The 25,513-nt window shown below is 57.8% G+C and overlaps 3 protein-coding genes across 4 annotated transcripts in view; 1 reads left to right on the forward strand and 2 right to left on the reverse strand.

Moving 5' to 3' along the window:
* The first annotated feature begins 7,729 nt into the window (after window positions 1-7,729).
* On the forward strand, window positions 7,730-16,829 carry VAT1 (vesicle amine transport 1). Its single transcript, XM_037411075.1, has 6 exons — window positions 7,730-8,077; window positions 9,343-9,550; window positions 9,922-10,092; window positions 10,182-10,271; window positions 11,217-11,458; window positions 12,525-16,829. The coding sequence occupies exons 1-6, from the start codon at window positions 7,730-7,732 to the stop codon at window positions 12,624-12,626; spliced, it is 1,161 nt and encodes a 386-aa protein (XP_037266972.1). The 3' UTR covers window positions 12,627-16,829.
* Window positions 16,830-17,163: 334 nt separating this feature from the next.
* Window positions 17,164-24,192, reverse strand: LOC119158749. Of its 2 annotated transcripts, XM_037411052.1 has the most exons (5): window positions 23,984-24,192; window positions 22,832-22,935; window positions 18,950-21,865; window positions 18,379-18,587; window positions 17,164-17,903 (listed from the first exon to the last, which is right to left on the reverse strand). In XM_037411052.1, the coding sequence occupies exons 1-5, from the start codon at window positions 24,159-24,161 to the stop codon at window positions 17,834-17,836; spliced, it is 3,477 nt and encodes a 1,158-aa protein (XP_037266949.1). In that variant the 5' UTR covers window positions 24,162-24,192; the 3' UTR covers window positions 17,164-17,833. The 2 variants fall into 2 exon arrangements, with proteins under 2 accessions (XP_037266949.1, XP_037266948.1); XM_037411051.1 differs by lacking the exon at window positions 23,984-24,192 and having other exon boundaries at window positions 22,832-23,644.
* Window positions 24,193-24,952: 760 nt separating this feature from the next.
* Window positions 24,953-25,513, reverse strand: part of IFI35 (interferon induced protein 35) — a 1,831-nt gene continuing 1,270 nt past the window's right edge. The window contains exons 5-6 of the mRNA XM_037411552.1: window positions 25,438-25,509; window positions 24,953-25,268 (exon numbers count right to left, since the gene is read on the reverse strand). Coding sequence (XP_037267449.1) covers window positions 25,041-25,268; window positions 25,438-25,509 — 300 coding nt within the window. The 3' untranslated portion in view covers window positions 24,953-25,040. The remainder of the gene's footprint in view (window positions 25,269-25,437; window positions 25,510-25,513) is intronic.

Here is a 25,513-nt window from a genome sequence, read left to right on the forward strand (position 1 = left end):
GGATGCACCCCCAGGGTGTGGGCCCACTGCAGGTGGAGCTGAAAGGTGCATCCTGAGCTGGTCCAAGGAAAATTCAGGTCCCCGCTCATCTTCTCATCCCAGGGCCCTGGGAGCTGCGGGAATGTCCTGGAATTGCGGTAGCCCAGCTCATGTCCTCACCTGGCCTGACTCCTGCATCGTATGGGCCGGGAAACTGTTGTCAGTCAATTCCTGCTCTGTAGCTTGGCGCTGTGTGTTGCTGCAGCATCCCGGTGCCTCCCGGTGTCGCCCGAAGCGGTGTGATGAGTAGCTGTCACACGCTCCTTTCCTCCCACCCTCCCCGGCGAAAGGAGCCTGTGCACCACTGTCTCGTGGTTTGTAAGCCCTGTGGGGGTTTTTCTGGCCACCCGATGTGTGTGCATGTCGCTCAGCTTTTATGTGAAGGAACAGAAAGAAAAGTTCCTCGGGCTTGCAAAAGTTCCTCAGGCTTGCAAAAATTCCTCGAGCTTGCACATGCGGCTGAGGAAGCACTGGGTGGCCATAGGTGTCACCCTGAGCAAGCTGTCCCCCTGGCCAATGCCCTATCTTCTGGAAGCTTCTCACTGTATTTCTCAACAAGGAATTATTTTATTTGCTTCCAGAAATAAAAAACAAACAACAAAACAAAACAACAACCCAGCAGATTATTGTGACCCTGCTTCAGAGGAAGCAGGAAACTTTCTGGAGGGAATATTCAAGACCTTTGCAAACCTGCCAGCCACACTGGACCCCCCCGGGGGGTGGGGGGTGGGAAGCAGCTGAGTGCCTTTTGCTCAGAGCCACTTGGGGCACTGTCACTGCTAAGCCTTGTGTCCCATTTGGTGCAATGCACCTTTTGGCAGGCAACACTTGCAAAATGTATTAGGCAACCTCCAGTCACGGTGTAAATTTGCAGCACAGGATGCAGAGAGAGACATGCTGTGACTGTCACCACGGATGGTGAGGCGACAGATGGCTCCCACACATTTGCTCCTGAAAATGCTTCTCTGGCGGCTAGATCCTCCCTTGCCGATCCTCAGGGGTTTCAATTGCTGTTATGAATGAACTTGATGGTGGTATATTTGCGTTATTCCCTGCCCAAAGGAACTAGAAGGCATCCCCAGGACCTGTACTAGGGAAATGGACTGGGAGAAACCAACCGTTGCCGAAGGACCCGCAGCCCGGGGCTGACCTGGAGCCTGTGACATCTTGTTCTTGTGCCTGCACGGAGCCTCGGCGTCTGGTCCCCTACAGCCAGTCCGGACCTAATTATAGACGTGATGAAGAAGGTGAACGTAATGAGCGAGGAATCTCGAGTACTCTGTTGTATGGCCGTGACCCCTGCAAGGTGCACACATAGACCTGGTGAGAGGTGCCTGAGTGTCACCCCTGAGGACACAGACAGAGCTCATGCTTGTCACATTATGCATTGACACGTCCTCTGGATATTTACGGTGCATGTATTGCTGGCTTCGTACCTGTCTTTTCTGTGCCATTTGTCCCAGTCTGCAGCATCTTATTTCCACTGGTAAGCCTCTAAACGGGGACAGCAACAAGGGACGCCCTTTAATTTCTCACCAGGTCTAGCCTCAAGTGTCTTTTTGGACTTGTCAAACATGTGAAAGAGCTAGAAACTTGCCAGGTAAAACTGTGGAGTATTGCGAACTGTTAACATTCAGCAGTTAAATCATTCAGCCCTGAATGGTGCGTTATTTGACAGTTTCTCCTAAAAGATGAAGGGGTGGAAAAGCGGTAGAGTTTGAACACATGCAGCAAAAAGATACAAATCAACAACAATTAGGAAGGTTAAAAGAAAGAGAAAAAAAAAATTCCCAGCCAAATCCCCTTTCATGTGTCCAGCCTGTTTACATTCTGTGCTAGAATAACGCTGATCTGACTCACTGCTGGCATTAATGAAGTTTGCACCTCTGGGTGAGCAATTTAATTTATCTCAGCAAGCCAAAGCTCATTATAACAGTCCATAAATGCTATCAGATGAAAGCAGCATCCTTCAGCAATCTCGGGGATTAAAGCAAGGAGGCATTCAACTGACAAGGCTGGAAAGACTGCAGTCAGAGCATGTGTGGTACAGGCTGAGGAGGCACAATACCTCAATTACTGCCGCAGATTTGTGTCGAGAAAGTGGTCGGGAGCCTCTGCAGCACTGCTCTGGAGGGGAGCAGCTCCCCTTCCCTGCCTCCCACCCTCAGGACATCTCTCCTTGGGATTCCCCAGGCCCAGCAGAAGCTGGAAAGGCACACGGGGGTCTGGGGGACTCCACAGGTTGGCTGCAGATGGTGGCTCTCCTGCAGGGACCAGGGGGCTCCTCGGAGGGGCAGGGGCTCGCCGCACCCAAGGCACACAAAGAGGGTCAGGGTGGGAGGAGGAAAATGGCTGATTCTCCCATTCTGACCCTTTAGGTGTGGAAACCTCCTTGACCCACACATCCTCTCCCACACCGGATTTGACTACTCAAAAATTGCTTCTCCCACCACCGTGCTGGCTTCCGCTTCGCCTGGCGTGGGGTGGAGGCAGGGCAGCACAAAGCTGTGCCCATCCCACCCCTTCTGAAGGGGCCACGGATCCAGCTGGGTGCACAGCACCAGCTCCGGGTGCACAGCACCAGCTGATGGGGTGATGCTGCCAGCCCAGCTGGATGCTGGTGGCAGAGGTGCTGGGGGAAATGGTTTCTCCAGCAGCAGGAGAGATCTCCATCACCTTCGTGTCTGAAAGCACCCATCAAAATGAAGCATTTTCAGTTTCACAACTCTTTTTGATGTGGAGAGCAGGGGGAAGGGAGGGAATGAACAGAAATGAACCCTCAGAACTGCAGTTTCTTTTCCATTTAGTTTCAAACATGAATTGCCTATCCCGAACACAAATTGGGGGAAAATGGTTTTCTTTATAAAATCATCCTTTGAGCAGGCCCAAGACGGGGAGGCAGCATCCTACAGGCTGTGTGTGCTTGGCTGGGTCAGGTCCCTGCCCCACATCCAGCGCAGTGCAAAGGTCCCTGCTGCCATCTGAGGGACAGGGCTTCACCCGGGCGCTGCTCCAGCCGGGCTGGGGGCTGGGGGGTCTCAGGGCTGGGGGCAGGGGAGGGTTTCAGGGCTGCGGGCAAGAGGGGTCTCAGGGCTGGGGGTGGGGGAATCTCAGGGCTGGGGGCAGGGGGGTCTCAGGGCTGGGGGGAGGGGGGGTCTCAGGGTTGGGGGCAGCTGGGGGTCTCGGGCTCTGCCACCCCACTGCTGCACCCTGCTGTGTTTCAGTTCTGCACTTGCTTTTCCTTGCAGAGCAGCTTGCATGCCGGGGGGGAGCAGCGGGCGCTGCAGGTGCAGCAGTGCAGGGACTTGCCAGGAGCCGCGGCCTTCGAGCAGCAGCGGAGTTTTCAGTGGTGCAGAGAAAACCATCTCCCATTGCAACCCACGCACCACGCTCCCCAGGCGTGGGTTACCCAGGCCCTTGAAAGCTGCAGTGAGCACACTGAGGGGAAGTCTGTGCGTTTTCAGCGAGGTACTGACCAAACGATCAGCTTCTGATGGGTGCGCAGCGTGTGGATGTGTTAAGCCTGTAATTCTGGGACAATAATTGTCAGTAAATTATTGATGCTGCGGTGGCAGGTTGAAGTTAAGGAGGAGTCTCATTTCACAGGATTACTCACAGTAGAGAAGATGCCTCGGTGGGATGCATTCTGTGCACACCTGGAAACTGGGCTCGCTCCAGCCATTGCTGCGTGCTTGTGCTGCCCTTCCTCTGGCTCTGCTGTTTGGGTTTGTGCAGGGGAAGACGCCGGAGCAGCCTCAGCCCAGCTAAGGCAGTGTTCTTTGTAGGAATGATGCTCCGTGCTGGGAGGATTTCTTCAGTCTGCTGTCACCGTGAGGAGTGAACTGATGTTCACTGAGCATCAGGTACCACTTGACAATTGCCTCCATTGTCTCTGTGATCAAAACAGCAGCGCAGGGAACTGTGGCTGTGAGTGGCAGGTACGTCTGAAGGGTTGTGTCAGATCTCTTCCACCCGCTGCTCTACCTGTCAAATCTAAATGTAATTTACTGTGATACAGGCACGGTGTCATCCAGGAGGCACCAGCGTTCCTGGTACACGTGATGCAGCTGGGAGATCTCGTCTGCGTCTACCTCTGTGTGCATCCCAACACTCTGCAGACACAGGTGAGGAAAAGGCAGAACAGAGGCAGGAGCAATCTTTCTCTTGAGAGAGAGACGGATTGAGGTCAACACTTGCTGTAGATCCAGGATGCCAAAATACACAGCCCTGAAAACATCACTGTGGGCTGCAGCCCCCCGTGGGGTCTGCAACAGCCCCACAGCCCCTTCCACAGCCAGCGCCCTACGCCGCTCTGCAGCTGGGGGTGGCCTGGGAGTCGGTGGTCTTGGGGAGCAGGGGCAGCACCAGCAGAGCAGAAGGGAGATGGTGGCACAAGGTCAGGGTCTGAGTGGGACAGGGACAGCTCAGCTCTGCGTGCTCACCTGCCGCCAGGTGTGGGGATGCCCCGCAGCAGGTGGTCCTGAGCAGGGTCTCGGGCAGCCTCACTGGCTGAGGGAAGGATTTTGGGGGCCTGGCCCCCCTGGGCTCCATCCTGAGGGAGCCCAGGGGCCAAGGTTGAGCTCCCACAGGCAGCTGACTGCTGACTGGCGAACGGCTGCCAGGCTTTCTTATCTCCGGCATGTTCATTGTTCCTGTGTCCTTGAGAGCAGAGGAAAGGGACTGTGAGAGCCCTGTGCGAAAATAAAGGGAGGTGGAACAAAGAGCCGGGCAGGGCGGCTGGCACTTCTCCTGCTGCCAGCGCGTCCTCCTCACCCCTGCCAGAGGCTTCGGGGGGAGCACCGGGGGGGCTGCAAACAAGCAGGGAAGCTGAGACTCTGGGAGAGAGATAATGGGGATGCTTTCCTCGGGGACCTGTGCCTACCTCTGGCTGTAAATCACAAGTCAATGCCGTTCAGAAGGTCCCAGCACCTTGGCTGCGTGCTTCTGTGCTGCGAAAGCCCACGGTCGGAGAGCTTGCCAAAAAAGGGCTGGAGGAGTGAGCACCAGTTCCACTGGGGAAACGTGTTTTCTCTGGCTAGTGCTTCCCCTTGCCAGCCCGCACCGGTGTCCCAGGGGTGGTGAGCGGCACCCGGTCACCGTGCTGTGCCGGGGTCTGCAGAGCTGCCAGCTGAGTGTGCAGCTGCAGACCGGGCACGGGCACGGGCACCTCCCCACCCCCCACAAACAGCAGCACTTCACCCTTACCGACCTGCCCGAGCTGCCCCTCTGAAACCTGCACCAGTGGAAAAGCCACCACGGCAGAGCAAAAACTGAACTAACTGGGTAGAGTGAGATTTACAGGGAAAACGTTACTGAGCTGAGCTGATCAGGAAAGACTGACTCGGAAGCACAGGAGAGACACAGGCAGCAGGAACAGCCCACCCAAGGGTGGCACCACACAGAACTACCCCGGGCTGATCCGCTTTGGAGCTGCAGGCAGCTGGAGCAGCCTGGCAGGAGAGGAGCCTGGCTCCCCAAACCCGCTGCCTTCGTCTACCACCCCCTGAGCTGTTGGGAGCCATCCCCTTACCTCCGGTGCCTACCGGGGCTCCCTCCTGGCCAGTATGTTCCGTCCCTCCTGGCCAGTATGTTCCATCCCTCCTGGCCAGCATGTTCCATCCCTCCTGGTCAGCACGTTTCACCCCTCCTGGCCAGTATGTTCCATCCCTCCTGGCCAGCATGTTCCATCCCTCCTGGTCAGCACGTTTCACCCCTCCTGGCCAGTATGTTCCATCCCTCCTGGCCAGCATGTTCCATCCCTCCTGGCCAGCACATTTCATCCCTCCTGGCCAGCATGTTCCATCCCTCCTGGCCAGCATGTTCCATCCCTCCTGGCCAGCACGTTTCATCCCCCACAAGAGCCCTGACAACTGTGAAAATAAATCACTGAAAGGGCAAATGCTAGAAAGCTCCTCAGAAGGGCAGTAGGAGACAGAGGATTGTGCTTTGACTGCTTCTGACTAATTGTGGGTGTGGGAGATGCCCAGATGTCAGGAAGGCACATCTGTATTTCTCAGAGCTCAGCAACAGCAAACCAAGGTGTAAAGCAACTGTCCCAGCCGGACTGCCGTCCTGTCGTGCAACGGGACATGAGCCTCCTCCTTGTTCCTACCACAGCCATAAACATGTCATGCTGCAGGTGCTGATGCTGCACTGCCTGCTCGAGGTCTCTGCCCTCCTGGCCGCTTTCCTGCCTTTGTGCTCGGCTTCCTGAGCCGCACAGCTCGCCCAGCTCGCCCAGCTCGCCCAGCTCCCGGCCAGCCCTGCCGGACAAGGCCACATTCATGTAAAACTCCCGCTGGCCTGGCTCGGCAGGCTGCATTTGCCTAACGAGCGGGACTGCTGTGGCAAACAAAGCCCCTGGACAGGCTGAGCTTCACTAATCCGCTGGCTGGCCAGAGACTTCCATGAAACGCTGTCGGGAGCCCTGCCCAAAGCAGGCACCGTGCCCAGCTTGGCTAGGCACCGGAGCACTGGGATGACACAGAAACTTGCCCAGTACATGTTCGGATCATCCTCCAGGTGGTCTTTGCTTGCTTTGGGGGGGCGGATGCTTTTCTGTTTCAGGGGCTCGTTGAGCTGTGTGCTCGAGCAGTCACCCTGCGATGGCTGCAGGTTATTAGGGAGGAGGGTGCGTTCGCCGAGCAGCGGAGCATGGATCTGACACGAAACCACGGTGCATCAGCAGCCGCCATGGCGAGCGTGACACACAGGAGCTGGACACAGACCTGTGCAGTGAATTAATGGCGAGCTGTCTGCTGGCAGCTGCTTCACGAGCGGGAAAAGAGGCTGGATCCATCGATTTATCAGCGCACCCTGCCTTATTGATGTGTCTTGAGTTACCGGACTAGAGCTCTACTCCTCCCTCTTGTCTGTGAGCCAGTCTGTGCCTCATCTCCACCACACGCAGCCATTTCAGGGCTGGGAGCGGCGAGATGTTTATTAAACCTCCCTGCAAGTGACATCAGTTACAATAAATTGCAGGAGTAGCTCAGCCAGATGACACTCCAGCAAAACAGCCATTTCGCATGTGTCTCCAGAAAAGATGCGAGCAGTTTGTTTGCTTGAAATGAATCATTGGGGGGGGGGGGGGGGGGAGAGAAAAAAGAAAGAAAAAGCAGGTTGTGAGGGCTGGGGGGGGGGGAGATGCTGCGGGCAGGAAGCCGAGGGCGGCGCATCCCGCAGAGCCGGGGCACCTCTCGCTCCCCGGCAGCGGCGCCGGTGCCCCGGGGAGGGGGTCGGGCAAATCCCCCCCGCTCCCGTCTCCCCTGGCAGCGGCTCCAGACCTGCCGGGGGAAGCGGGGCCGCGGGGAGGGAGCGGGGCTAGGCTTCCCCCGGGGCACCGGGCTGCGGAGGGGCGCCCGCCGTCGGGGCGGGAGCGGGGAGCGGGGGGCGGCCCGGGAGCGGGAGGCACACCGGGAGCAGGCCTAGGGCCCGGGGAGCGAGAGGCACACCGGGAGCGGGAAGCACACCGGCAGCGGGCCCAAGGCCGGGGGAGCGGGAGGCAGCCCGGTGCCCGCCCCGGTGCCCGCCCCGGTGCCCGCCCCGGTGCCCGCCCCGGTGCCCGCCCCGGTGCCCGCCCCGGTGCCCGCCCCGGTGCCCGCCCGCGCCCCGCCCCCAGCCGCGCCCCGGCTTTTCCCCGCCCGCCGCCGCCCCGCGCCCGCAGCCGCTCCCGCCGCTCCGCTCCGCCATGTCCGCCGAGCCGGCCCCGGCCGCCGCCGCCGCCCCCGAGCAGGCCCCCGGCCCCGAGCAGGCCCCCGGCCCCGACCCGCCGGCGGGCGGCGGGGAGCCGGCGGAGCACCGGGCGCTGGTGCTGACGGGCTTCGGCGGCTACGAGAAGGTGAAGGTGCAGGCGCGGCGCGGCGGGGCCCCGCAGCCCGGCGAGGTCTCGGTGCGGGTCCGCGCCTGCGGCCTCAACTTCGCCGACCTGATGGCGCGGCAGGGGCTCTACGACCGGCTGCCGCCGCCGCCCGTCTGCCCCGGCATGGAGTGCGCCGGCACCGTCCGCGCCCTCGGCGACGGCGTCCGCGACCGAAAGGTGAGGGGTGGCCCGGCCCGGTTCCGCCCGGCCCGGCCTCGCCGCACTGCGGTGGCCCCGCCCCGCCGGTGCGGCCCCGGTGCGGCTCCGAGCCCCGCGGGGGCGCCCGGTGCCCGCAGCCCCGGGAGGCGGCGGCGAGCTGGGGCCGGGGCTCCCCGTCGGGGCGGCCGGGCGGCGGTTGCCGTGACCCGGCCGCACACAAAGCCCCGGACAAAGGGGCCCGGCCCGGTCCCGGCGGCTGCAACATCGTCCCCCCGGGGGGCCGCGGGGGCTGGGGCCGGGGGGGGCGGCGCGTCCCCCGGGGGCTGCCAGGTGTTTGCACGGGCACAGATGCCTTGGTGGTGGCGGACGCCGGTGGGGTGGCGGCTGCGGCGGGGCCGTGCTGGTTCCAGCGCGTTCGTGACCGTCCTTGAACGGCAGCAGCACGGGGGGGGGGGGGGGGGGCGTGGGCGGGCAGCGGATGGGGGGGCTGGGGCTGGGGGGGCTGGAGCTGCGGCCCCCCCCGGCAGGGCACTCGGGGGACAGAGAAGCTGGCTCTGCCTCTTCCCAGCCCGTCGGTGGGGCCGTGGCAATCACGGTGCTGTAGGATCATCTGGGGTGCACAAGTAGCAAGACGAAGTGGCTGAAAAAACGCCCCCCCCAGCGTGTCCGAGATGATTCCCTCCCATCCAGGAAAACCTCGTGGTTTATTCACGTGTAAAAGCCAAACCCAGAGGCCGGGAGCCGTTCTGAGGAGCGGTTCTGCCGCTGCCTTGGTGCCTCTTGGTGCCGGCTGCTTCCCCTTGCACAGCCAGATGTTTCTTGTCCACTGGGATAAGAGCAGATTTTGGGGGATGCCTGAGGCTTAGCCCTGAGGGGTTTTCCTAAGGTTGGCTGTGCTTTTTCCAGAGCTGATCCTGTTAGGCCCTGCCCCAGGCCTCCTGCAGCAGGAATATTTCACAGCGTTCAGACTCCTGCTCCCAGCTTGGGCAGGGAGGGCAGGACACAGCCCCCTCCCCTCTTTCCCTTGCTGGGGGTCCCCTGGTTCGGGCAGCTGGCAGTCAGGCAGCACGGTGGGTGCAAGCCAGAGCCTGGGGGTGCCTGCGGTCCCATCCGGCGTGCGCCCAGGGCTGGGCGAGAGGTGCTGTGGTGCGAGCAGAGCGCAGCTGCGGGCTCCCATCCAGGGCTGGGGTGCTGCGGTCCCTGCAGACCTCTGCATGGAGAACAGCAGGCGTGGACCTGGCTCTGGCCTCTGGAGACGCACCTTGTCCTCTGTTTGATTTTAGGTTGGTGATAAGGTAATGGTCCTGGCAAGGTCAGGGCTCTGGCAAGAAATTGTGAACGTGCCAGCCAGGCAGACATTCCTGATACCTGAGGGGATGAGCTTCGAGGAAGCGGCCGCTTTTCTTGTAAACTACATCACCGCCTACATGATCCTGTTTGACTTTGGAAACCTGAGACCCAACCAGAGCGTCCTCATCCACATGGCTGCAGGTAAACGGTTCTTGCCAGCCTGTGCTGAGCCTCTTGACCTCGATGTGCAGCTTCACATCGGGTGTGAAGGGGTGAGGCACGGGGGTGGCACGGGTGAGGCGGTGATCGGCACGGGGCTGGACTGCCAGAGCATCGCCTGCCGGAGATGCAGGCAGCACGCTCACCCTGGCAAATGCTGAACCTATTTCTCAGCAGCCGGGGTCAGCCTGCCCCAGCGTGTCGCAGGCATCAGCCCGCCCCAGGCAAAGCCGTTATCCCGTAGCCTCCCAGCACTGTCCAGTCAGTACGAGCAGGGATAATTTACCTATCCAAAAGCTTTTCTGACTGCTCGGGCTGTTTGCTTCTAAGTCTTTCTCGCTGCTGATTTTCAGGTGGTGTGGGAACTGCTGCCATCCAGCTGTGCAAGACAGTAGAAAATGTCACCATTTTTGGCACAGCATCTGCCTCCAAGCACGATTTGCTCAAGGAGAGCGGAGTCGCTCACCCCATTGACTACAGAACGATGGATTATGCAGAGGAGGTCCGGAAAATCTCTCCCAAAGGTACCATGTGGTGGTGGAGGGACTTCTACAACTGTCCTGCATTTCTTTCAAGTGCAAAGAAACTTCTAGTTACTTTCAATTCCCTCTAGGTGTTGACATTGTCCTGGACCCCCTGGGAGGATCCGATACGTCCAAAGCATTTAACCTGCTGAAGCCGATGGGCAAACTCATCACTTACGGTAAGTGTGAGCAGCGTGCCCACAGCCCGGCTCCTGCGTGGGAGGGACCCTGTGATGTCAGGGAGGGCTTGGATCCGCGTGGGAATGCTCCACACCGCTCCGTGCCTGGATGCGCAGCCATGAGGGAGCATCGCCGCTGCTGACTGCTGTGCGTGTTGTAGTTCTGTTATCTCATGAAGGTCTTTAGGATGCTTCGCCTGGGTGATGCACTGAGGGGAGTGAGATTTGTGCCTTGTCCTGAAAGCTCTCCTGGTCACGGGCTCCAAGGGTCTTCCCTCCCATGCCAAGATCTCTCCTTGAATATGAGCTGGTGCCTGCAGGGGAAGCTGGAATGTCCCTGTGGAGGAACGCTGGCACAGCTGCTTTGTCCAGGCTGACTTAATGCACAGCACTAATAGAGCCTTGCTTTTCTTCTAGAGGATGTGTGGGTGATGAGGTTTGAGGCTACTGAATACTTATCTCTCCATTCCCCGGCCCTGAGACACTGTGATTTTTGTCCTGTAGACAAAGCCCTCACACAACCCCCAGTGAGATTCCAGACACTTGCACCAGTGTGCTGCTTCTGTTGTCCCAGCCACTGCAGCGCGTGGCTCCCTGGAGAAGCGTGGCTGTAGAGAAGAGGAGTGCTGTCCTGCCAGCCTGGCTGGATGTGACTTGTAACCCTCTCTTGCCTCTGCCACCACTCCAATCTAGCTGTGCTGCTGCTGCCCACCTAAGAGAAGAGTTGTTCTGTATTGTGGGTGCCCATAAACCAAATTCTGTCTCTTGAGGCTGAGGCAGGTACCTGTTTCCACTGAAGGTTGACTGGGCAGATCCTGGTGTGATCCAGTTTTCACCTCTGTCTGTGGGAGCGGCTGTTGCCCCGCGTATTCTCTGAGCTGTTACGCGGGATGCCCGCTGCTTCTCGTGTTGATCCCAGCTCATCTGTGGCTTGCCTTTTTTTAGGGATGGCAAACCTGCTCACTGGGCAGAAGAAGAACTTCATGGCTATGGCTAAAACCTGGTGGAACCAGTTCAGCATCAGTGCCTTGCAGCTCCTACACCATAACAAGGCTGTGTGTGGCTACCACCTTGGATATATGGATGAAGAATTTGAGCTGATTGGCATCGTTGTAGCCAAGCTGCTTTTCCTGTACGGCCAAGGCAAAATCAAGCCCAAAATAGACTCTGTATGGCCCTTTGATCAGGTGAGTCTGAGCTAACGTATAGGATGGCAGCACTCAGAAATTACTGGGTGATTGTTTTCTGCACAGTGAGCTCTGGTTCAGTGTGAGCCCCTTATTCATGGGGGCTGAACTGTTGCAAATGTTTAATAACCATCTGTTCTCAGACATTCAGTGCCTTTTTTTCTTTTTAAGATATTAAGGAGGAGCAAAGTGGCTGGGCTCTTCTGCTCCAGTGCGCAGAGCTGGGCAATGCCAGACAGTGTCCCTGTGGAATAGGGCAGGTGCTCAGCTGTGCTCCGTGGGCAGCAGCCGTCTGTGAAGGGGCTGGGTTATGCATTAGACTGGAGACTGCCCTGAGTCTGCACCCTGTAATTATGCAGACAGCTGGTAAGACTGCTGCTGCCCTCCCATGAGTGAAAAAGAGCCCAGGCGGTGAAGCAGAATGAGGATGTTTGGAGAGAGCGGCAGGTTCTTCAGCAGCTCTGCTGTGCTCAGTGTTGTTGCATTGATGCGTCCAGGCAGAGTCAGGTTCTTCCCTTGGAAATCCTTTGCTGGGATAGGACTTAGTGCAAGGGAGCAAAGGACTTGGTAGCGATCAGTTGGTGTTAGTACCTGAGAATTAGAATCAAGAAAAAATTGATTCCAGGCCTGGTCTAGGTGCTGTTTTACTTAATAATGATAAAACCACCGTGCATGTGTTGTTCTGTGTTTGTGTAGATGGTAGGAGCACTGTCTTTCTGGCTGTTGGCTGGGTTTCTGCGATGCTCCCCTCTGTTTGGGATGGAAGCTGTGGTGACTCACACTTCACTCTTCCACAATTTGTGTAGCAGAACATCCTTGCGTGTGTTACCAGTGGGCTGTGTGAATTCTTGAGGACAGTTTCCTATGGGCAGGCTGGGGTAGCTGCCCAGCTCTGTCCAAAATGCATCTGTGCAGAGGCATCTGGGTGCTTCGCGCTTGCTCGGCTGCTGGGAAAGCTGCCCCCAGGGTGGCCCTCGGGCTAGTCTGGGTGGCCCAAGGGGCCCAGGGAGGGCACGACTGCACTGCATGGTGGGCCTGGGTCTCACGAGATTCCTGTCGCTTCCAGGTGGCAGATGCCATGAGGCAGATGCAAGAGAAGAAGAATGTTGGAAAAGTCATCCTGGTTCCTGAAGCACCCAAGGAAGAATCCAAAAAAGAAGAGAACTAAGGAGAAGACGTGTGCAGATTGTGAATTCATGGTTTAACTCCCTGATCTCTTTGGGACCTGGAAATGGACAGATCAGTAGCTTCCATATTCACTAGAACAAGAACATTGTGCTTAAAGCTCAGATGAGGTTTGCATGCTCTCGTTGTGACTGACCCTTTGCCAGACCGGCCTCCTGCCCTAGCTCTGTCCTGAAGCCTGCTTATTTTCTATACTTTTCTAATCCCTTGGTTCTTTGCTGAATTTCCAAACTAACCTTCGTTTTCTCTGGCAGTGCAACTGGCGCTTCCAGCAGCTGCCGGTGACAGTGACAGGTTGTGCGGTTGTTAAAAGTCAAGGTGTGCCACGTACTGTAGCAACTGCTGAGTGTCTCCACAGAAGCCGAGCCCTGCTGAAGCATTTGCGCTGTCACCTTGGGGAAGCTCGTTCAGCAGGAGGATGGGCCAAACTTGGCACGTTTCCTCAACAGCCAGAGGCAAAGCCTGGCTGGCCCGGTTTAATTCTAGCACGAGCTACTCATCTGTTTACACTAACCACGCACTTTCCCCTCTGCTTTTGTAGGCCTCCAGCACCAGTCAGAGCGTAACAGGTCTTTGCCTTGTAAATAACCATCCTGGCACTCTGGAGTCTATGGCATATTGCACTTAATTTGCAGTCACTCTTCTTTGCAGTCGGCAAGAAACCCGACAGGCTGGGCCGTGTCTGAATACGGAAGAAAAAGTTTCATTTGGGTAACTTGATCTTGTCCATTTTCCGATTCCAAACTGTATAGGGGAGATCTAAACCGTGTCTTGATTTTTAGAGACCATAAGGACTCGACTGTGTCTCAAGTGACTGGAACAATTGATGTTGGCTCTGTGCTTTATTAATGTTGGGCTCCAAGTTGGTATTGTTAAGGCTAAACTTCACCCTCGTGTTTGTATTTCCAAGGGCTGCGGTGTTGAGTCGGACTTAAGCAAGATGGGAACAAACTAAGCCCCCTGTTAACGCTTGCTTTGTGCTGTGCCCTGTGTGCTGGGGAGGCGTTGCAATTTGGGAATCAACGTGTAAGAACTGGTCGCGGGAGCCTGGGCTGGCTCGCTCTGTGCACGCCGCTCAGCAAAGCGTGCGTCGAGCCTCTTGGCTTGGGCGCCTTGAGCAGTGTAGACCGTGCTTTTCATTCTCTAGCTAGCTCATTCGATACGCGCTCAGACCAGCTCCCACCTCGGGGCTCGGTGCTGCAGTAGGGCTTGACTTTTTCTTCCCCTGAAACTGCAAATTTGGGGCTCTCATTCAGCACTGAGGGTTTAGGAGCTGCTGGGGTGCTCCTCCCAGACCAGCACTCTGTTTCCTCCTCCTTTTTCTTTCCTTTCTTCCATGCATCTGGAAACGTGGCTGTGCAGAGAGCCAAGCCTAGTTCTGTGAGCATTGAACATCCCGGCGAGTGCCCCCCTTTCCTGCCAGACGTGTTTTCAGGCCTGAGTGACTGTGGTGCCGTTTGTGCTTGCTTTGAGGCTTTGTCATGGATTGGAGGTGCTGCGGGATTTTAGGCTTCATTTTGGATTTGAAAAGGTGTAAACCTGGGGGTGCCAAGGAGAGCTGCCCATCGAGGGAGAGCTCGGGCTCCAGGAGCAAATCCCTGCTGCCCGGAGCCCTGCGTAACCATGCCCCAAGGAGGAGGGATGCTCGCTGGGCAAAGGGCCCCGCGTGTGAAGCCCCTCCAGGGCTCGAGGGCAGGCAGGCTGCGTGCAGGGCTGGGGGTTCTGTGCGGCTGAGGAGTGGGGCTGCTGCCTCAGCCAGCCCTGTCCCCCAGCGGGGCTCCTAGCTTGGATTTCAGGTGCTTGGGTTCAGTCCCTAGTTCTTCAAAGACGCGTAGGCGCAGCCTCTCAGGGACTTGCCCTGGCTCACTTTTTTAAGTATTAAAACAACCCCGTTCCCTACGACCTCAGAGGAAGGCTGGAGCCCCATCACAGATCCTTGTCAGTCCATCTCTCGCACTTGATAGGCAAACTTCATAAACGGGGTCTGATGAAACTCGTAAGCACAACTTTTAACCTTTCTGAATCCAAAATCTTGCCGCTTCTCCATTCGATCTGCCCTGTCATTCTAATTCAGATTAAATCGGACTGTCTAGTGCTGCTATGCCAGGTCTCCACAACAGGACTGTCAAAATTGCTGAAATGGGAAGCCTGAACCTGTTCCTCTGAGAAACTGAACTTGACCCTGATGAAAGAGCAGCGTGCTCAAACAGCACACCACCGCACACTTGCAAAGGGGAAAACGATCTAACGGTGTTTCACGGTAACACCCTTTTCCTTGCTTTAGTCTCGGCTAAGTGCGTGCTCAGTGCCTTACTTGGTTGGCCGTGGTCAGGCAGCGTAGCGAGGCTCTTGCAGCCTGAAGGAGGAAAGCGGGAGTCTTGGAGCTTCCCATGGGATACCCCTGACGTGCTGCCTTGCGGTGTGCCACAGAAAACAGTATCTCAGTGCCTTCTTCTACATGCCTGTAAGGACTAGGAAGTCACTGGCGCCTTTTCCATTCTGGCCTTTTGAAATATTGCCAAAAACCTCTTGACAACTCTCGCTGGCTCTGTTTTGTGAACGCTGCTGGTGTAGTCTGATTTACTGTGAATAAGACACTCCCTTTCCGTGTATTGCAGCCTTTCCAGGGCCAGCCTGGCGGTTCTGTGCTCCCCGCTCCAGAAGAGCTGTTGTAGAGCCCTTGTCTCCCCCCGGGGTGGCTGCTTGGCTCCAGCTGGTCCTCGACTGAGGCTTTATCTGCCACCCTGGCCTTGGCTCTCTGGAAACAATCCCGGCTCTCTGGAAACAATCCCGGCTCCCAAGTCTTCGTGGGTAGCTGCTTGCACATCTTCTGCCTACAAGTCCCAGAAGCCCTTATCAGGGCAAGAGTGCAAAGCAGTTACTATCTGTCAGAGTTTAGCACTGTTTGTTTTTGTCCCTTGGCAGAAACAATGTTTTCTACAGAAAGACTAAGATTCAGTGTAACTTTGCTCTCCACTGCCTCAAGGCTCTGCTCTAGGTGGTTGTGGTTGGTTGTTTTTTTGGGTTTTTTTGTTGTTTTTACTTTTTTTTTTTTATGGACAAGCATTTTATGGGCCAATAAGTATAGAACCTATGTAAAACAACTTCAAGTGTCTTAAAAAGTTAACCAGCAGGTTTGTATACCAAGGACCAAAGCAAAAAACAAAAAACCTAGGATGAAAATCATTCCAGTCGATGTTGCTCAACTGTTTAGGGCAAAGTTGTGCTATTGAGGAAATAGAAGGTTCCTGCTCTTAAATTGCATGTGCCATTCCACCTATCAGAAGTGCAATTTAATGTTTGTTTTATGGATTGTCTGGCTCAAAGTTTATGCTGTGAGGAGTCCAAGTGGAAAGCATGAGGAGCTCGTGAGCAGAGGCGACCTCAGCCCTGGGGGCGCGCCGTGCAGGGGCTGCTCAGCACAGGGATGCCTGTGCCAGTGCCATTCCTGTGTCATTACTGCAGTTGTTACCTCTTCCCAGACTGGTACCACTGGTCTTGGGCAAAATGCAACTCCTTTGCTATCACCAGGCAGCTTTTTGTCATGTTTTGACTCTTTGGTTTCTCTCAAACTCACTCGTGTTGCACGCTAACTGCGGAAGGGGAAGGAGCGGAGCGTGTGCGGAGGAGTGCGACCTCTGCCAAGTACTTTGAGAGGGGGGAAGGAGTTTTAGCTGTACATTTCATTTTGGACACCTGTATTAAACTAGAATTGATTGACCAGGGAGAAGAAAGAAGCATCGTGGGCCTCGGGCTTTACTTCGTGCAGGATCCTGGTGTACCTACAGCTGCTATCATAGGTGTAAAAACCACTCTTGTTGCCTAATGAAGTCTCTAGTGTGCTAAGCCCTGGTGATGGCAAAGTGTGGTGTGAGTGGCAAGTAGTACATGAGCGTGATGTGAAATGCATTAGACTCTGAGCCTCTTGCAACATATGGTCTGGTCTGTGCTGTCTGAGTCGTGTTGATTTGCAGATATGTGATATGAGTGATACTCATCCTACAGACACATGGAAAATCTTTGTTTTAAAAAAAATATATTCTGCTTTGTGCGTGTAACCAAGTCGGACAGAAAGCAAGTGTGCCAATGCTGTTTACATGACTATACTGTGTGATGCTCCTCTGTCTAATGTTACCATATGCCTTATGTGTTTCAAATGTTAATTAAAAGCATAACAAAACCCTCAGCAGTGTGCTGCTCAGTCTCCTCTTGGAATGAACCCTCTGCCCCTAGCTCAGCCTCTGGGGCACTTTTATCACTTCTCCAAGGCAATCAGTGGGTAGACACACTCAGTTTACAAATTGTACCCCTCCCAGGGTGAGAAGATGCCTCTGCTTTCAAGGACAACTGTTAATTGCTGCCTCAAGTGTTGCACTGGTCTTCTAATGCCCTGTTCAGGAGAGCGAAGCCCTTAGCTGGCCTCTGCTGTTTACTCTGTGTCTGTCACTGAGAGCCGTGGAGATTGAAATGGGTGCCTGAGGTGATGGTAAAGACAAGGCGTGAATAACAACTACTACAAATGTGGGAATAAATCTTGTTTATTTGCATTTCTCCACTTAGAGACTGTCCCTGCCTGTATATTCTCAGGGGAGGCAGCTGTCCTGGGCACTGAAAGCTGTTCCTGCTCCCCCAGGAGAGCATCAGGGTGCCTGCTGGCCCCAGAGCAGGTGCTGGGGAGGGGCTGTAGCTTGGGGCTGTCTGCTCCAGGACTCAAATGGCTGAGCCAACAGCTGAAATTAATCACAGCTCAGCTCTGGCACAGTCTCCGGGGAGGGGGGGGCTGAGCTGGAGCCTGCCTGTAGTGGCTGGAGGTGGAAGAGACTTCCAGAAGATGGGGCTGCTGGACTACACGCAGGCTCCTGCCCAGGTTTGGGTTCTGCTGCTGAAAGCCACGCCGGGGCTTGGCCTGGAGCTGGTGTTGACACAAGCTGCATGATCAGCTGGCTAGGGAGGACCCGCATCCAGGAGGAGCTGGAGTTTCAGGGAAGCTCCCATCCATGCAGGGGCTTGCCAGGGGCCAGGGATGGAGGTGCTGCTGTCACTGACATGCAGCTTTCTGTCTGTCTCTGATGACACAGGAGCTCCTTGGCCAAACACTTGCTTTTTCCTGAGCTATCTGTGCTAAGCTGCAGTTTTGTCAGCTGGAAAGTGAAGCAAAGGCACGGGCCGTGGTCACTCAGGCAGGGAGCCTTACGCAATGCCCAGTTTCTTCAGTACTGCACAAACCTCACGGAGATACTGGGTGTCTGGATAGCCGTTCCTGTGGGGCAGAGAGGGAAGTAGTGTAAATCCTGCTGATGGTGCTAGAACCACTGAGGGGAGAAGCAGTTTCTTTTTGCCTCAGCCCTTCAACAGGGACTGAGGGTGGAAGTCCTGCTCCCTGGGAGCTGCCTGCAGGCCCGGCTTGCACCCAGAGCCAGCTGCAGAGCACCGTCACGGGAAAAGCCAGGAAAGCTGTAAGTGAACAGGGCCCAGAATTCTTGTCCATGGGGAACTGGGTGTGGGATGGACAAGGGCTTTCAGCTCCAGCTGGAGGGTGCCAAGTCTGGTCTGCCACACCACAGCTGCCCTGTGAGCCAAAGCAAAAAGGGAGGCACCAACTCTGCCATTGCAGGAGCCTGGAAGAGCCACCCATGCCAGGATGTGTTGAGCTGGAGTCCATGGTTCTCCTCCTCCAATTGCTAAAAAAAAATAATAAAAATACACCTAGAAGCTTAGGATGAGCTGGGCCATACCTGGCTTTGCCTCCACCCCAGGAGGTTTTGTGTGGAATAAGGCCCCATGTCACTCTTTCCTCTCCGTTGCAGGACTTGATCTGGAATGTCAACCCATGCTCAAATGCCTTCTTTAGCAGCATTGCTGTCTTCTGTCCTTCCCTATTGTCAGGCAGGAAGGCACAGAAAGTGCCCCCTTTGTAAGGCTGTCCTGGGCGGGGGTCACCAACCTTAGAAGAGGAAGCAAGCATTTTAAACAACAACCTGAGTGCTGTGCCTCGGAGCCGGCTTCTGAGATTCTGGCAAGCCTGAAAATACACAGACAACTGTGGCCTCTCACTTTGAACTAAAGCCAGAGCTTACACACTCTTCAAAAGCAGCAAGCTGCTCCCAGGCCTCGTGTGGAGCTTTTTGCCTTCCACAGGTCCATACCTCTGCTGCTTCGGTATGTGGGGCATGGAGCTCTAGCTGTCCTCCCCCCTGACACACACACACACACACACGCACACACTCCCTGCATGCCCAGCAATGCTGACAGAACCCATTGCACGTCCTGCAGCAGGACGGAGAAGCCCCCGCAGTGGGTACCTACCCCTTGCACGCCATCAGGGATGTTGTAGGCAACCTGGAGCGTTAGGTCTCGATAATAGCCAGGCAGACTCTGAGACAGGGAGGAGATCCTGAATGTCCCCGTGATCTTGCAGCTTGGGGCAACCGAGGAGGAGCTGCAACAAGCTGGTTGCGTACTGTCCACTGCAAAACATGTCCTGCACAAGGCGTGACCGCAGGGGGCCTGGCAGGTCACACCTGAGCCCTGGCAAGCATCACACTGGCCCAGAGGGGTCTTGCTGCTTTCCTGTCCAGGGCTGGGACCTCTTGTCTGCTGTGATGAGAGGTCAGGCTCCTCCTGCACACTGCTGCTGCCCGTTGGGAGCGGGGCCCTTTCCTGGCCCCTGGGCTCTGCTGCAGGTGATGGTTCGGCTGCAGCCTCGGGGGGCTCAGCAGCCGTAGCCCTGTACAGCCAGGTGGGCAGGGAGTGAGGAGCACCATCTGCCATAGGAACCAGCGGACGCGCCTGTCCCATCGCTTCATTGTGACCTCCTCTGATCTTGTCTCTGGCAAACTGGAATCTGTCTGGCAAAACCTGCTTTAGCCGTGCAACATCAGGCTCCCCCCCAGACAATTTTGTCTTCAGCTGTTCCTGGGACTCCCTCAGACCAGCAGGACTTGGCTTATCCACGGCACTGGCACTCAGAAGGCTGCTTCCTCCTTGCGCAGCCCCAGAATCAACATGGTCATTGGCCTCCTCCTGCCCCAGTGCCTGCTGGAACCTCCAGGGACTGGGGGACCTCTTTTCCTTAGCCTCTGGCAGCTGGAAAGCCTTGAGCACATCTGCGTGGTCTGCTTTGTTGCTGATGTTCAGGTGCTGCAGGCCCATTTGTAGGGACTCCAGACTGCTGGGAAGGGCTGCACCCAGCACCACGTCCTGGCTTCTGCTCGGCTGGATGACACTAGAGTGCCCTGTACTCTCTGGTCCTGGAGACAAGGATGAAGACTTCAGGGCACGGAGCCTCCTGGAAGAAAACACGTGGAAGGCCTCAGTCACTCCTGGCAGCATCTCCTTGGGGCAGGCAAGATAGAGCTGGTGCTTGTCTTTGCTGAGTCCAACCTGGAGGGAGTTTCCTTGCAAGAGGCTGCACAGTTCACTCAGGGCATCATCATCTGGACCATCTACAGCGAGCTCCGAGTAGCTCATACTCTGACACACAAGGTCAGGACACTTCTGTACGAGGGCCTCCACCTTCCATTTAGCCTGGAAGAGCTTGCTCCTCTCCACCGCCTGTAGCGTCAGCACAGTGCAGTCCCCGGTACGGTGCTCTGAGATCTGCACGCCTCCATCCCTGCACAGCTCATCAATAGCAGCGTGGCAAACGTCTTTCAGGTATGACCACTGCAGAGAGTCCAGACTCATTTCTTCACTCACCCTATGGCCTCCACTGCCTGCCCTGCCAGTGTCTTGGAGCTTGTCGCTCTCCTTTGACCTTGGCAGAGAGAAACTGTTGGAACGTCGCAGAAGAGGCCTGGATTCAGAGGGTTTAGAGTCTAAAGCAGAAGAGGTCCTTGTCGTGTCAAAGGTACTAGGTGCACTAGTGAACAGGTGGAGCTTGATGGGACCAGAGCCTTTGGAGTCCCCAGGATACGGCGAAGTGCTGTTTTCTTTACCCGCAAAGGGAGACGCAGCCTTGTGTCTCGTAAGCCTGGCACCTCCTTTCAGATGGTTATATTCTTTGGGGTCCTTCTGCTGAGACTCTGCTGCTGACCCCAAAACCACACCTGTTGTAGAGGCATGAGGCTGGTACTGCCGGGTCAGAGCTGTTGGGTCACTTGGACTTACAGTATCCACGTCTGATAAGTGTTTTGCAGAAAACTGTGCCTGTCCCACTGGTGGAGAGTCCTGATTCAGCGAGAGGCCCTGGCTGGCCTGGGACCTGTCAGCTCTCCGAGTGCTGAAGTTGGCAGCCAGCTTAAGCTCACCTTTCAGCTCCAGCCTGCCTGGGCTGAGCCTTGAGGCTGAAGTGTCCACAGGCACTTTGGGTTTGTGGGGTGCAGCCTCTGTGGCGCGGGAGGTTGCTGGGTGTGAGGGCTGGGAGCTGCTGAGCATGCCGACCGTGTGTGCGTGGGCACCTCTTCTGGTGCTGAAATCCTGAAGGTACTGCTTGGCCTGGGACACATCAACGAGGTTTCCAATAAGATAAAGCTGCTTCTCATCCTCATGGCAGAGCAACTGGGGATACAGTTTCTGCAGCTCAAGTGTCAGAGCCCTGAGCGCTTGGCTGTCCATATCCAGTCCTCCCTTGGCGATCTTCTCCTTGCGCAAGCTCACCTCCAGCTGCTGGTAAAGCTGCTGCAGGGCCAGGCGGGCCTGTCGCAAGGCGTCCATGTCCCCAGGCACACCTGCAGATGGTTGGAGGTACAGTATGGTGATGCCATCGCTGCTAACATCCACCACATCCACATGGTGCTGGCACAGCACACCTTGGTACTCGGCAGCACAGAACCTCTGCATGTACAAGTAAATGTCCAAGTCCATCACTAGGGAAAAGTCCTCCATCTGTTCCACAGACTCCCCATCCACTGGGCCCCGAGTCGACGGGACTTTAGCTGCCTTTTTACACACCCGGTCCCAGTTCAGCAGCTTTGCTGTGTCTTGTGGTGACTCAGTGGAGTCAGGCACTTGTTGGTGATCATGAATTCTGGTCTCTTTGGCCACATGGCTGGAACCTGGCTGGAAGATCTCTCCAGCAGCTTGGCTCTTGAGGTTCAGGCTGCCCAGCAGCTCTCTGCTGAAGGCCTGCAGCTCAGTGAATGGTCCCTTGATTATGCAGTGTGTGTTCTTGGAGTCGAAGTTGAACTGCACATTGCTGTAGCCTTTATGCAGGTTCCTCAGGAGGGTTTTGCCAGCAGGGAGCTTGCCATAGTCAACTACCATGCAAGTGCGTATGAAGATCTGCAAGTAGATAGCAAAGGACTGAAAAAGTAAGGAGCCTCCAAGACAAAGGGGGAGGCAAATGCACCTGACACTTGCCACCGCCCCTGCATTATTATGACAGAAGGGATGACACGATCTGCCACTTCTCTCTCTCAGCATCCTGCTTTCCAATGAGATGGGAGCATAACATGGGCAGGACTCAAAGACTCAGCCAGCCAAAGCCACTCTTGGGACTTTGTATGCATGGCCAAAAGCTTTCTGCAAACAAGAAATGCAGGGGGCAAATTGCACAGAGATTCCCCGCTTCCACAGGCTCTGCAAACAGCCCAAACCCAAAAGAATCCACCATCCGTTCTGCACCTGAAATGTAGCTGCCCTCTTGCTCTCCCAGAGCTTCAGCTGCAGACCTTCGAGCAGCCTGGCACCACAGGCTTGCAGGAAGGTCTGCGATGCCAGGCTAGCTCCCATGCCCTTGTATTCAGTGCTGAGACATGAAAACATGAGACGTGGCTACTGCCATACTTTCTTGAAACTGGAGGAAGAGGCAAAAACTCTCCAGTGCCTCCTAGATACTAGCATGTCTGTCTCCTAAGCTCTCCTGAGAAGGAGAGAGGAAAAATACACTGTGCGTGTCCAGCTAATGACACGGTGTCCAGCTAATGACACGGCAGAGGCATTAACAGGATCCCTCGTGTGTCACCAGATGGGCTGGGGAAAAGTGCCGCATCCCTCCAGCCTATTCTTCCTTGCTTTGACAGGCACAAATACCAATCAACTGACTGCACAGTCTGCCTGGCTGTCCCTGTGTTATTAGCACAGAAAAAAATTTGAATATGAATAAAAATGGATTTGCTTTAAGTCTAATTAAGATTAAAGGACAGAGTGAGGTCTTTGCTCCCAAGCGTGTCTGCCAGGCACAGAGCTGCCTGGGAGCCAGCTGGGGCTGTCACGACTGCGCTGGCAGGAGCCGTCTGTCCTCGCTACCTCGTCGGGGCTCAGCTCCACGATGTGTGCCGTCACTTCCAGCGGGTATTTCTTCCCTCCGATCGACAAGACGTGATTCTTCGCCTTCAGGATCCTCTGGGCCACTGGGTGGGAAAAGCCACCAGGAGCCGCATCAGCCCAGCCCCTGCGAGGAGGAGCAGCAGCTCCATCTCTGCCCTGGGGATGTGGGGGAGGATGGGGCCGGCTGCTGGGGAGCGGGCAGAGCCCCCGGCAGGGCCCACGGTCGGACCTGCGGGCAGAGCCCGTGATCAGGGTGTACAGGCCGGGCCCACGGGCACAGAGTCTGGGCAGAGCCCCGGGCAGGGCAGACCCATGGGCAGGGCCCACAGGCTGGGCCCCCGGCATGGAGCCCAGGCAGAGCCCATGGGCACTGACCCGGGGAAGGGCCCAGAGCAGGGCTCACACACAGGGCCCACGGGCAGAGCCATGGGCAGGGACCCAGGCAGAGCCCCGGGAAGGGCCCACGGGCTGGGTCCCCAGGTAGAGCCCACGGGCAGAGCCCCGGGAAGGGCCCATGGGCAGGGTCCCCGGACCGGGCCCACAGGCAGAGCCCCAGGCGGGTCCCCGGGCATGGACCCCAAGCAGAGCCCACGGGCACAGACCCGGGAAAGGGCCCCCGGGCAGGGCCTGGGCAGAGCCCCCAGTCAGAGCCCCTGACAGGGCCCACGGGCAGAGCCATGGGCAGAGCCCACGGGTAGGGTCCCCGGTCAGGGCCCACAGGCTGGGCCCCTGGGGCATGGACCCCAAGCAGAGCCCACGGGCACTGACCTGGGAAAGGGCCCCCGGGCAGGGCCTGGGCAGAGCCCACAGGCTGGGTCCCCGGGCAGAGCCCCCGGGCTGGGCCTGGCGCTGCGGGCCCCCCGGCCCTCACCTTCCAGCGCCTCACCCGGGGAAGAGCCCCCAGGCGGGTCCCCGGGCAGAGCCCTGGGCAGAGCCCCCAGGCGGGTCCCCGGGCAGAGCCCCCGGGCTGGGCCCGGCGCTGCGGGCCCCCCGGCCCTCACCTTCCAGCGCCTCACCCGGGGAAGAGCCCCCAGGCGGGTCCCCGGGCAGAGCCCTGGGCAGAGCCCCCAGGCGGGTCCCCGGGCAGAGCCCCCGGGCTGGGCCCGGCGCTGCGGGCCCCCCGGCCCTCACCTTCCAGCGCCTCGAAGGTGATGAGGGCGCAGGCCCGGGGGCCGGGCAGCACCTGGACATCGGCGATCTCCCCGCCGCCGTTGCGGGAGCGCAGGAAGTGGATGGTCAGCTTGTCGGCCACCCGGTCGGGGGGCAGGTCGGCGGGGAGCCCCCCCACCCGCACCGTGCGGCCCGCCATGCTGCGCCCGGAGCCCCGGCAGCAGCGCCCCCCGCCCCGCGGGGCTGCGTCCCCTCGCCGCGCCGGGCCCTCACCCGCCCCCCCCGGCCCCGGCCCGGCCGCGCTACTTGCGGCCCAGCTCCGGCCCCGCCGCCGCCGCCGGGAAACGAAAGCGAAAGCGGGGCCGCCCCGCCTCGGCCGGCACCGCCCCCGGTGCACACAGGGCCCGAGAAGGGCCCAGCCTGGCCCCCGGCTCTTGCACGCAGGGCCCCGGCGCCGGCTTTGGCCCCGGCCCCGGCCTCATCGCCAGCCCTGTCCTCGGCCTCAGCCCGATCCTCATCCTCATCCCCGGTCCTGGCCCCATCCTCAGCCTCGTCCCCGTCCCCATCCCCGTCCTCGTCCCCAGCCCCATCCTCCTCCCTATCGCTGGCCCTGTCCCCATCCCCATCCTCATCCCCAGCCCCATCCTCATCCCTGTCCCTGTCCTCATTCCCGTCCCCATCCTCATCCTCAAACCTATCCCTGTCGTCCCCATCCTCATCCTCAAACCTATCCCTGTCCTCATCCTTATCCCCGTCCCTGTCCTCATTCCTGTCCCCATCCTCATCCTCATCCCTATCCCCGGCCCTGTCCCCACCCTCATCCCCGGCCTCATCCTTGTCCCTGTCCCCACCCTCATCCCTGTCCCCATCCCCAGCACCGTCCTCATCTCCAGCCCTGTCCACATCCCCATCCCTGTCCTTGTCCCCCCATCCCTGTCCTTGTCCCTTTCCTCCTCCCCGTCCCTGTCCCCAGCAGGACAGACACACTGCTCCCTGCAGATGCTTTAATCCCTGTGGTGCCCAGGGGCTGGCAGCCAGGCAGGGCTCTGCTGCGTGGGGCTGGGGGCGCTGGCCAGGGTCAGCCCGCATCTTCCGTGAAAACGGCCACCGCCTGTTGTCCCGCCGGCACGTAGGCAAGGGCATCCACCTCTCCCCCGCCGCGGCTGGCCTTCTGGAAGTGGATCTCCAGGCTGTCCCTCATGAGCTCCTCACCCAGCACGTCTGGGATGCTCGAGAGCAGGACGGTCCTGGGGCAGCGGGACGGCTGGAGCTGGGCAGAGCCAGGCTGAGCTGCAACAGCCCTGTGCTGCACGGGGCAGCAGGAGGGCCACAGGGAAGGGACCCCTCGGGGCTGCCCGCAGGAGCCGCGCCTCGGGCTGGTGGCAGTGCGGGCAGTGGGTCTTCAAGACCCCCCACCAGTGCTGCCGTGCCCTGGGCTGCCAGGTGCTGCTTGGCACCGGGGTTCCTGCTGTTACCTGCAGGTTGGTGATGTCTCCACTCATGCACGGTGATATTTTAAGCTTGTACTCTCTCCTCCCAATAAGCACCTGC

This window comes from Falco rusticolus, chromosome 18, assembly GCF_015220075.1.
Source record: "Falco rusticolus isolate bFalRus1 chromosome 18, bFalRus1.pri, whole genome shotgun sequence".
In the NCBI taxonomy this organism is placed as follows: domain Eukaryota; kingdom Metazoa; phylum Chordata; class Aves; order Falconiformes; family Falconidae; genus Falco; species Falco rusticolus.

Bases quoted from the DNA above. Each gene is read 5' to 3' on its own strand.
- VAT1 (XM_037411075.1), top strand. From the start codon at position 7,730: ATGTCCGCCGAGCCGGCCCCGGCCGCCGCCGCCGCCCCCGAGCAGGCC. The intron at 8,078-9,342 runs GTGAGGGGTGGC...GTTTGATTTTAG, and splicing joins ACGGCGTCCGCGACCGAAAG to GTTGGTGATAAGGTAATGGT. The intron at 11,459-12,524 runs GTGAGTCTGAGC...TGTCGCTTCCAG, and splicing joins CTGTATGGCCCTTTGATCAG to GTGGCAGATGCCATGAGGCA.
- LOC119158749 (XM_037411051.1), bottom strand. From the start codon at position 23,197: ATGCCGGGGGCCCAGCCTGTGGGCCCTGCCCATGGGTCTGCCCTGCCC. The intron at 18,588-18,949 runs GTAGGTACCCAC...TCCTCTTCTAAG, and splicing joins TCCCTGATGGCGTGCAAGGG to GTTGGTGACCCCCGCCCAGG. The intron at 17,904-18,378 runs GTATGGCCCAGC...TCTGCCCCACAG, and splicing joins TGGGGTGGAGGCAAAGCCAG to GAACGGCTATCCAGACACCC.